General features: G+C 39.1%; 1 protein-coding gene across 4 annotated transcripts in view; it reads right to left on the reverse strand.

The window, feature by feature from the left end:
• Nucleotides 1-865: 865 nt before the first annotated feature.
• KIF2A (kinesin family member 2A) overlaps nucleotides 866-12,100 on the reverse strand; it is a 60,731-nt gene continuing 49,496 nt past the window's right edge. For 2 of the 4 annotated variants that reach the window (XM_049795353.1, XM_049795352.1), the window contains exons 17-20: nucleotides 9,097-9,247; nucleotides 6,997-7,098; nucleotides 4,555-4,690; nucleotides 868-2,694 (exon numbers count right to left, since the gene is read on the reverse strand). In XM_049795353.1, coding sequence (XP_049651310.1) covers nucleotides 2,609-2,694; nucleotides 4,555-4,690; nucleotides 6,997-7,098; nucleotides 9,097-9,247 — 475 coding nt within the window. In that variant the 3' untranslated portion in view covers nucleotides 868-2,608. Of the gene's footprint in view, nucleotides 2,695-4,554; nucleotides 4,691-6,996; nucleotides 7,099-9,096; nucleotides 9,248-10,401; nucleotides 10,516-12,100 lie in introns of all 4 variants that reach the window. The other 2 variants (XM_049795351.1, XM_049795350.1) reach the window with 2 other exon arrangements.

Below are 12,100 nucleotides of genomic sequence, written 5' to 3' on the forward strand. Positions count from 1 at the left end.
TTCACTTCATACAGAACCAATTTATGAGTTAGGTACCCACAGCAATATGCTCAGAAGGAACAAGTGCTGGAGATTTGTGTCATGCTTCCTAAATGTTTTTGTTTTACAGGACAGGAATCAAGATAAGCTTGTCTGAGTTGTGTTCAAGTAATACCAGTCCATCACAGCAATAGGCTACAGGAATTCAAGTGCCGTAACCAGCCGTATCAGTTTATCTTGATTCTGACTACTTCAGCATCTCAGTGTACATCTGACCTTTACAGCAGGCTCTGTTACAAAGACTCTCTGAACAGTCCCCCCACAGTAGACACAATTTGAGCTTGCATCTGCTACCTGAGAGGATACGTGTCACTTACAAGGCTTAGTAAAAACCTGCTGAAATCCTAACTGCCTCTGCCCTTCCTATCCTCTTTGGTACCCTCTGTAAACCACAGCCTGCTTGTGGCTCTAGGCTTGCATGGAAGAATAGTAGGAAAGCCACTGTTTCTCATGTAGGATGTCTCAATCTTCAGAGGCTTTTTGGAAAGCAAGATTTCTCTAGAGCAGCTTCAAAGAAGCCCTCTAGTATAATATGATAACCTGTACTGTCGCCTGCTAACAAAAGCTGCTGCCTTCTATTTCATTGGGTTTTCCTCTTAACTGTGATGGATGATATTCTTAACAAATGCTGAGAAAGATGTGTGATGTTTCTTTTGAGACATGCTGCAAAACTGAAGTCAGGACAGTGCTCTGAGGAACTTCATCATGTATGGCAAATTTGTACAGAAGAGTTAGTTCCAGAGGTAAATACTCATTCTGAAATCAGGCCTTTTCAAACATGTAACTCGGAGGCGTTTACAAAGTGAAACCCTGCCCAAAGCACAATAGAACTTTCACAGAAGTAAATTCTCATCTGTAATTCATTTAATAGCTTAATTTATTAAACACATTATGCAAAATCTACATTGTTGTTTCAGTTTTCATGTTTACACACAGGAGTTTTTTTTTTGTTTTTTTTTTATTATTATTTTTAACCATGATGCGACAAGAGCTTCCCATCGCCTACCTTTCTACGGGAGATAGATACAAACATTAAACACTACAAGAATTCCTGGCTCATTTAACTCTCTTTTCATTTCCTTCCCTTTATTCCAGGCCTGGCACAAACAACCAGGCTTTTATCCCCAAAGTAATTTTTATGCAGCTGCAAGGCAGAGTCTGCTGGAACAGGGAGAACTCCTAGAGAGGTCTACAATTCTTCATTTGACAAGAAGTTCTTACATGAAAGGTCAATCTTTTTTGGATACTGACTTGCAAAAATAAACTTGAGTGCCACCACCTAAAAAGTGCTGATACACATGGCGCCATTTGTGAGAATTCAGGTAATTATGGGATTTTTGTTAGCGCTATGTAGAGGTATTGTGCAAAATCCTCAAATGATGCAGGTTCACTGCACTTTTCAGCTGCTGGCACTGTACAAAGGGAAAAATAGGTATTAGCTACTTTTTTTTAAAGCAACAGAGCTACTCAAACTACCTGCAAACTACGGTTAATGTACATGTAAGTTTGTCATGCATCAAAAGCCAAATTTTAACAGTATGTGAAAGGCCAATATGTATGTATTTAGCTGGATCCCTGAACTTCCACAGTTATCCTATCCATACACAGAAGTCAGATTGTACCTTTACTCTGACAGCATTATCACACCATACCACATACTGTGTATCTGCATTAGCCTAAGATACAACTCTCCTCAGTACTTGAACATTACTCTTTATTATACATCAACTAATTAATATTTTTGTGGGTTTTTTTGCTCTGTGGTTTGTTTTTTATTACAGAGAAAAATGCTAGAATTAATATACCCATTCTTTATGGAATTCAGATAAATCTAAATTCCAGATTTTTACAAGAAGGATGGAATGTTTAGCTGTTTGTCCACTCTAAACAGCTCTTGCAGTTCCTGTTCAAATGATATGGCACATCCTGTGAAATGGAACTAGCCACCAAATAAAAAAAGTCTCAAAGCACATTAAAAATGTACACACGCTAAAGGTAATTCATACTGACAAATAAGGAATGTTGTTTATTAAGGCTGTGCTTCAGAAAGTATGTTTAGGGTTAAGTAGCCTTCATCAAGGCACAGAATGGGAAGAGGTAAGCACAGCTGTCTGTAGAAGTTACGTACAACCACTAGTGCGGTGTGCATGCACACAAGCACAATTTAAAACTGCACAGCTGGTCTTTGTAACAAAACGGAACATAGTCAAAAGGATACTGTGACTTTTTAATGGCCACAGCTTTACTTCATTATGTAAAACATGGCAAATATTTCCAAATGTAAAATTCACCATTTGAATAAATGAAATATTTTCAACAAAGTGCTTCACAGATCTGAACCCTGCATGGTTGTGCTGTCTGGTCTAGAAGCATTTTGTAGACATCATAGGAGCATTTCACACAAAACTGAAAATGTCATTCAGGTGAATAAGAAACAGGACATTTCCACAGACATTTCTAACGTTTTTACACTTTCAAGTAGTTGAGTTCTAACGGCCACTGGGTTTTCTAACAAATGTGTGCTACAGCAGTAGGGGTTCGTGGACTCCTTTATCAGCAAAGGCCCATTTCAAAGGGCACGTGGTCTTTTCGGGTTGATCTGCTTACTGGCTTGTTCTTCCTCTTGTAGAGCTGCCCGGAAAGATTTCACTTTATCTTTAATGAAAAAGAGAGAATGAGTACTGATGTGCCTGTGCTCAACACAGATCTTGAAACTAAGCCCTGATACTCCACATCCTAATGCACAACAAAGAACATTCCTCCACAAAAACAGCTGATGTTACAAGCTACAAGAGGATTGAGATAAGCTTAAATTCAATACTTGCCATACAAACAAGTTGCTTAGCAACTTAGTCCCTTCCTAGATGCTACCCCTGTCTCTAGGCAGGATAGGTCTGGAAACTGCACAATTGCATTCCCAGTGTGTAACCTCTTCACACTTAAATTCTGCTTCTAACTTACATAGTGTAGGCAGATACACACCACATACATCTTTTTCCCTCCCAGCACTTCCCAAGCCATCCTTAGAGGCATACAAAATTGTATTTACCATACAACCAGTCACTTCTGTACATTCTAAAACTCGTCAAGAGTAAATTCTACTCCCCTCTGTTGAATGCGAAAAGCGTTTGTGATTAAATTTTGGAAATTGTTCACAGTAAATAGATAAATGCATCATTCCTTTGCTTCATCATAACTGTAACAAGAATGGGAAAAATCTGAGAAAGGAAGTGTAGCATCCTTTCATATTTCTATTCCTGTCCCACTCCATTCCCCAGTAATATGCCCAAGAATTGGAAGAAGGAAACCAAACCAACAACATAAATATGTCAGTCCCAGAGTGACAGGAATAAAAGCTGACATAATCAGTAACTGTTATGTGCCATGAGCAGAACACAGAGAGAAAGAATTACTGGGAGAAAGAATTTTTGACTTAATAGTCCTTCCTTCCTGTAAAGCTATACATGTATCATGCTGCCTGTAAAGATGCAAAGGTCTCTTAGTTAGCCTTTACCTCTGGCACCTTGTTTCAAAAGCAGTGTCTTAATAAGTTTTCAAAGAACAGGGAGTCACCTAAACTATGTTTTTTTCACTGCTGGCATCTCAAATTGTCTTCTGAAGAGGAAGCCATCACCCATAAGAAGTAAAGCAATGTACCTGCTATTCTTTGCTAAAGTATACTGGTGCCAATGCATGCTTCCAAGGCAAGCAGGCCACATCTGATTTGCTTGATGTATTCGTCTAACTTACAGCAGATACTCAGACTGAGTAAAAAAGTAAGATTTTTCTAACACAGATAAACTCCCCACCCCTCACTACCCAACCCCACCCTTGAATTTTTACCAGTATAGCATCCTTCCTGGAGTCCAAATACTTACAGAAATTAAAATGAAAAATTCATCTCCATGAGGTACCAACCTGACAAGCTGATTTTAGAAGACAAGTGGAAGAATCAATTTTTGGCACTAAGAATTATCTGCAGTTTGTTTTTCAACAAAGAGAGGCTGACAAAATTCAGACAGAAAGGCTGCTGAAGAAAAAGTAAGCTAACAACCAAGCCACTCGGAGCTCGACGCCACTCAAGCACAGTCTTAAAAACAACAAGCAGGCTCCCTGCTACACTACAAAATGCAACAAGGCAGGAACTGGGAGTTCCTACTACTTTCTCCTCATTTCATTACCTTTTTTTTTTTGCACAGTTTGTTTGGATTTTCTTTTTCCTTCCTTTATTGTTTTAGAACAAAGGAAAAGAAAAGGAAAGCTGCAGGATCAACATTGATACTTCCTGGAGGTAAAGTAGAGATTTTTCCTTTAAACCAGGACGAACTGAGCACAGATGTGAACTTGTTCTTAGGCAGCAGAATAAATGTTCCTTCCACAGGACATTGCAGGGCATCATAAGGGACAAAAAGACTAAAACATAACCACACTCTTTTTTTCTCCTCATTATTACTGCAAGCGTCCATGAAAACACACTGCTAATAATGCACACAAAAATGATTAAAAGCCATCTACCTCTAAGTTCGGTCAGAACATCAATTTTGTGGTCTAGAATTGCTTCAAGTTGGGTAGCGTAAGCATCCACATCATAGTCCACTTCTTCTGTCATATCAAGAAGAGCTTTTTCATCCTCCAGCCATCTAATAGATTCCTAGATGAAAGTTAAATAAACCTAACTAAATACATTAGAAAAGTTTCAAGACAGGTTTTCAGACAAAGAGGTGAATTAGACCTTTTCTCAAGATGACTGCACTTTTACTGTCTAGTCACCTCAATATAACAGATTTCAATCCTAAAATGAAGCCTTACTCCTAATTCAGCAAAATTGTACGTTTTCTACATTGTTTCTCAATTCCAGTTGTCACACCAGCAGCAGGTAAACCCCAGCTAGCCCATTTCTCTTCAAATTCAAAACATTAGGTGGTTGTAAAGCTAAGAAACTCAAAGAACAGAACTTTGTCACAGTTATGTCCCTTAGGCAGGTATCAAACTTTGAAGTCAGGCTTCAATTTTAAGGACGGGCAGGTTTCCACTGACTATAATCGTACTGTCATTACTACAGTCAAGGAGCCAAGATAATTCTATCCATAATCAAAACCAGTTTTGAGAGAAGCTGTATAAAAGAAGAGCTATTTTAAGCTCACTATTGCATGAGTTAACTCCCCAGATAGATACGAGTACAGTGTTGGTTAGAGCAGCTTTTCAGCATCTTTGCACTCCGAATATTACAAAAACAGAGGGGGGGGGGGGGAGGGGGAAGTCTTGCAGCAAAGAAGAGTGCAACCAGGAGCTTAAAGCTTACAGAACTATGCAAAGCTGTGATCAGGAGAACTGATCCCATTGGAAATGCTTTGATTAAAAAAAGAAAGCAGCTGACAGTTTTAGGCATGCTGGGCCTGAAATACTAAAATTAAGCCTTACCCTCTGTGCTTAGTAGCCCAAGTAATATTGAAAGCATAGTGCAAACCCCATGTATGTTTTTTGGCTTGCAGGACAGATGGAGCTCACATTGGGACAGGATTCATCTCATAGAAGGTAAACTCATACATCCATGAGAGAAAGGAAGACCAACAGCTCTAGAGCACGATTCATTCCGTTGATCTATTTCAGACATTTTTGTAAGGAAAGGATGTTTTGTATCAGTAGCTTCCAGGCGAAAGCTGACAGAAGATAACTTCTGCCTAGTACAGCTGGTAGATTTTGCATTGCTGCAGCCCACCTCCACCCACGGCATAAACTAACAAGCCATGCTGCAAACAAAAGGAGATGAGGTTTGGACACGTTTCCTTCCAGTGACTGCTGGGAGGAGCAGTAATCTCCAGCAGAAGGCCAGATGGACACACAGAAGCAGAATCTTAAACTAATGGAGCTTGTCTCTCCAGAAGTCGCAAGCATTAGGACACAGCTACGGCATATGGCATATGACTTTCACACTTCTGCATGTTTTACTTCAGGGCTAATGTTTCATAATAACTAAATCTCTACATCTGTTGTAAAATGTGTTATTTAGCATCCTACTGTATTATGAACACACATCAATGTTCCACTAAGTTAGATACCTAAATTGAGGAGATGTGTGTATTCCCCACAGGTTTAATGCTCTGCTGTTCTCTCGCAGCAGATGTGTCAAACGGACAGCCTGCCTAAAGACTCTATGCTTATGAACAACAAGCAATTCACATTTCCTTCTGAAAACTAGTAACTCATACTTATTACTACAATTTATTTTCTGAATGCAAAAGGCTCCATGGCACTGACCAGCACTACACTGCACGGGCAGTATTCCTTCCAAAGACCCTGACTAATAGCAAGTGAAAACCTTTATGTATCTGCAAAAAGGAAGCAAACAGGCAGTTAGAAATATATGTGTCTCTTGTGGATCTCAGTATCTCAGAGGGAGATGTTACAAAAGGATACTCAGATGAGATACTTGGAGGGAGTATTGCAGTGTCTTAGAGGGAAATGATGAAACAGAAATGGTGCTGTTAGAGACATTGCTATTAATTGCCAGCTCTGGCATATGAATATTGACAGTGAAATTGAAAATTTCAAGGCCAATCTGAATAAACTCCCTGCAAGTAGAAAAAAACCACAGTCACTAGTGCTGGAAAAGGACTACAAGCAAAAATATAGTGAATAGTAAAAATAATAAAAAGAAAACTCTTCTTAGGATGAACAGTCTATTTAGGAATGTTTGTTGAGAAGAAAAGGAAAATTTTACTATATTTCTGGGATGATACAAAAATACGCTTCTCTTTCATCATGAGGACAAAGATTAGTGGTTATAGGATCTGGATTTGTTTGCTACAATGGGCTCAGCATAATAAAACAATTTAGAAATCTCTGACAGCAGCTGAATGACCAGATGATATCCTACATCTTCAGGAGTATGCACTTTCATTGGGAAAACCTGAATTCCTGGATTAGGATAAAACAAAGCAGAGTTCCATCTTTTACCTGGAAGACAGCCCTGTGGTCTTCTACTACTTGCTCCTCCATTTCTACGATTTGTGACACAGCTTCGTGGAAAGTAAACAACTGTGGAGAAACTTCTTCTTCCTAAAAACAATGGTTAAGCTTGTTAGTCTGGAAAGAACTGTGGCTACAGGATACTTATCTTACCACAGAACACGAAAAGAAATATGCAGAAGGCAGAATCCCTCTGTAGGAAAATAACAGAAGGCTGGCGAGGAGGATTGTAAACCCCACCAAGTCACTTGCAGCTGAGCTGTTGAAAAACATGTATCATACTAACTGTTGTTTAGTCTTGTCTGCTTGACAGGTAGAACACCTCTGTTTAGATAATATAGGCCTGTGATAGAGGCACCCTATCGAACTTTCTTGAGACTCCTGCCCTGCTGTGGAAAAGATCAAAGCACAGTGGTCAACTATGCCTGCATGAATCCTTGAAAAACAGGCAGAAACAGAAGGTTCAGAGATCCTGTAGCAAGGACCGAGCTCCACAGTGCCTGCATTCCCACCTGTGCGCCTCTGCCCAGGTGCTGCTTCGGGGATCCCCTGGCTCGCTAGATAATGAAAATAAATTTACGCTTTGCATTTCTTCTGTGGTTTTGTGGTTGTTCCTGCCTCCTGCCTGTGTTGGCTCACACACTGTCAAAAATAGAATTTAATACTTCTAACAAGAAAATCTCCAGAAATGAGCGGAGAGGGCAGTAAATTCAAAATGCTCATAGAGTTAAATTTAATTCATATTCACTAAGAATTCCCAGCCAGTGAATTCTAGAGAATACCAGAAAACAGAATACCCCACATTAAAAAAGCAAGTTAAAATAGTGGGAAGAGGAAGTGACAAGGAAGAATGCTTATTTCTAGTAGGTTTTATTGCTTACAGAAAACTCTGGTTTTCTGTCAGGACTTTTCGTTATGCATATCACAACAGACAGACAACAATTTTCAAATAAAGGGAACAGGAATTACATTCAAAACATTTCAGGAAATGAAAATTAAATTAATGCTTCGGAAAAAAAGTGGAATAAATGTGAAGTGAGAAATCTAAAAATGTACCTAGTGATTAATACATTAGAAGAATGCACAACCTGGACTTACAAACTAGGGCAAATGGGGCTTCTTTAGAAATGAATAGTTAACAATCAAAGGGGAAAGCGCTATGTAGGTTGTAATTAATGCTTTAGCAAGGCAGCATAGTTCCTTATATGATGCCTTGAAATCTTTTTAGAAACATATTGTAAAGCTTAATTTATGATTAAGCATGAACAATGAAGAATTATGATACAAAAGGATACCTGGCTGGAAGGACTGTCTAGTGGGAAGATCTAGGAATCACTAGCATGTTCTTATAAAATAGAGTTCTAGGATAGTAAGGAATTCTCTTTTCTTTCATCAGCATTTTCACAAATTGAGTTTTAATCCCTGTTGAACATGTAAGGAACCAGCACTAGAGCTGATAATCAGCAATGAGGTGAAAATGTGCTTTGGAAGATGCCTCTGAGCTCCCCACTCCTGGAGCCCAGGGAAACATGCTGGGAACACAACATGGTTCTCTCCCAAACAGTCCACTGGGGTTTCACCCCATGAAAATCAGTATGTCAGGAAGTGGAACGATCCGTAGCCAGATTTCTAAATGCAGAGAAAGAGAAACTCACTTGAAATGAGTATTGCATGCAGGCAAAATAATGCTCAAAACCACAGGAGTGTTAAATAAAACAGATGAATGTCCCAGGATACTTTCAACTGCCTAAAAAAAGATGAAGTTATACTGAAAAAAATGCACACTAAAGAACGCCAGAACCTAGAGCAGACCCTGCCTGGACATTAAAAACCCTGATCAGCAAGAAAGATAAAAGAAAAGTAGAAGATTCTCCTCTCACCCCTCAAGAAATGTTTTTGGTTTGGGTTTGGGGTTTTGGTGGGGGTTTTTTTGTATGGGAATGAACATAATATCATAAAGTGAAAAGGTGAAGAGACAGGCTGTATTTACTTGATCTTGCTAACAGGCTATAATACACATTACTCTGGATTTGTTCTGCCACTGTATTTATCATCATCTCTTTCCATGTAATGCTGTAAACCACTCACATTTTGTTCACAAAGCAGTTTGAGATCATCCCTCTGAGGAGAGCTCCCCATGCCCCACTGTGTGTCCAAGTCATCCATCTGATTGGGAGCATGGTGTATAATGGGACGGGTATCTCCTGTGGCATTAGGATCAACTGTCAGCTCCTTCACCCTACAAGCAGAAAATGTTTCATTTGTAAATTAGTAAACTTCCCATGCAAAAGAGTCACAACCAAAAATAAAGCTCTACGGCTTTATGCGCAATTAATTCATTTAATAAGGATGATGATGTCAGCTTCACAAATTTAATGTACTTTCAGTGACAAAAGGAAGTTAGTCCAACTCCCGGAAAGCATGGACCATTGAATTTCAACTACTTGAAGGTGGATTACAGATCATCTTCCAGCAAGAGGCATTTTCTGATTGAATACTTACTACTCGTTAACAGTTAAGAGGGCAAAAATCTCCAAACCCTCAATACTAACTCCTTAAACATGAGTAATACTTGAAAGAAAAGTTCATTCAGCACACTAAACCTGACCATCTTTCTTCTTCTGTGCACACAATTGTGCTTTAAAAAAGTTAGTCAATCAGTGCCCCATTAGCTGTTATAAGCAAATCCACCAAGAGCGCAAATTATTATTTTCTTCAGAAACCAAGTATCTCAGAGAATAACTAGATCCATTAATTAAAAAAATTTCAAAGGTGAAAATATCTTATTAAAATTTTAGGGTCCTGCAGCATGAAAATAGTTTAAAAGATTGACAATGATTCTGTCAAAAAAAAAAAAAAAGCCTATTTAAAAGCAAATTTATGAAACAGACACATCAAAGTCTGCAAGTATAACAAGTTTTAGAACATATTCTTCATTTTTTTAAAAGGAAAAACATTTTTTCAAGTAGCACTTGTTTACTACAATGGAAACTGTTTTTCATTCCTCTTCAGAGTGATGAAAAGTTTTAAAAACATGTATGTATGAAAACCGTTTTCCTTTTTGATTGAGATATTCAGATTAGCCTAAGCACAGACTTGTCAGATTTGGTCCACTAAATGTACGAAGGTGACATCACCATTTTGTTTTAAAATGTATGAAGGAAACTAGCAAGCCTGGATACAGAGTGTGGATGTTTCAGGAGGGTGAACAAAATACTGGGAAGATGATTGCAGATCATGCAGAACCATCACCTGCCAAATAAAATAAAAACAAAATAAAAACAAAATATGTGTGACTCAAGGCAAGGGGACTAATGAAAGGTTGGTCTGTAAAATTACATAGCCAAAAAGAAAACTTAAAAATAAAGATTCCATGTATAGAATGAAGTAGACCTGGTGATTGAAGGAGAAAAGTCGTCATACTCATAGGAAGGAGAGAGATCAGAGCGACTGCCACTACCCTGTGAGAAGGGAATGTCCGAAGGACTAATTCCAAATTCCTTTACTCTGCAGCAGCAAAATACAGCAGCAAATTAAAAGAAAATGTTCTCATAAACACAGTTACAATGACAACTCTTCATTTAGCATACTTCTTTAATAGTTTAATGATAAAATTATTTTTGTATTGAAACGCAAGTGTGCCAACATATTTAAAACTTCTGCAAACAGAGTTACAGATCCCTAACAACATTGAACAAAACCAGTGCTGCTAATTTTCAGGGGACTATAACAGCAGTGTTTTCAGAAGGGTAATTCCAAATTTCAGTTGGTGCAGTTAATAAAATTTGCTCTACATTCAGTATTCCACTAAATGGCTCCTTTTAAAATATCAAACCATTACAGCTACTAAACTTTAAATTGTATTCTGCCCCATCTTACACTCCACACACATTGGTGTCCAGCACCTAAAAACTAATTGTACTATGAAAAAGCTATATTGCTAGAAAAAACCAAAAATACTACACAAAACACATGAAGCAACTTTACAGTGACAGGCATTTACTCCATAACAATGTACAAATTTAACACCAAGGGGAAGAAACAGTTTCAGCACAACTATTTAGCATACTAGAAATAGGCGTTTAGTTTTGCAGTGTCTTTTTCTGGAGTCACTTCAGCAACATGTATTCTATAAGGGGTTAAAGATCCAACAGGCCTTGATGAATGTGCAACTTCATTATGTTACTGTAAGCAGGGGAGTAGATGTCTCCTTCTCACCAGGAAGGAAATCACACGGACTGGTCCAAGCCAGGCAGATTTGCTACTAGCTCCCTTGATCCAGACGCAGGGATGTTTGGATATTGAGAGGAGTGGGTGGTAAGCCTTCCTAGCAGCCCTGTATGCCCAATTAGCGACTGGCCGGGTGCCCGGCCAAGCAGGAGCAGACAGGGTTCTGCCCCATCCTTCACTGGGGCAAGCAGGCCACTAGATGGTAGCCTCTTCTAGCAAAAACAGGGTTTCCGATGGGCCGGAGGCGTGTTTGCCTCCTTTACTTGCAGCAAAGCGTGGTGGGGTCTCTGGGTCGCAGGTCTGACTGCAAGGACACACAAAACCTGATCACCCCACCTCCTCGGACATTAAACGAAGGAGAACTGCAGCAGGGGAAGGCTCCTTTCACACTCACTGGAGAGAGACGAACAGTTTCAGGGAGCCGTACAGGTCTCAGAAGCACTTCATCAGCCTCTGGAGGTGCTAATTTCTCTACACTGATGACAGAGTCACTGTTGGATTAACTGACTCTTTACTCAGAGGTCTCAGATATTTCCCTGAGGTTGGGAAGTGTAAAATTTCGTATGTATGTATGAAACAGACTGGCAACTCCATGCAATTCTATCCAGGGGATGCAAAAAACCAAACCACATTGCAAAAAGGTATTTCAGCTAACGCACCAGGGAATCACCATGAATACCGACTATCCCTAATGCAAGAAATGGTGCCTCCAGAGCAGGGGCAAGACTAATAGTGGCATCTCCCACATTCCTGGCAATCTACATTATCCATCTCTGGATAATGGCTTAAATGCAGTTTCTATTGATTCTATTGTAATGGCTCTAAAAAGTGACAATTTAAATTAAATGTGAGCCTGGATCGG

The sequence above is a fragment of the Accipiter gentilis genome, chromosome Z (assembly GCF_929443795.1).
Source record: "Accipiter gentilis chromosome Z, bAccGen1.1, whole genome shotgun sequence".
NCBI lineage: Eukaryota > Metazoa > Chordata > Aves > Accipitriformes > Accipitridae > Astur > Astur gentilis.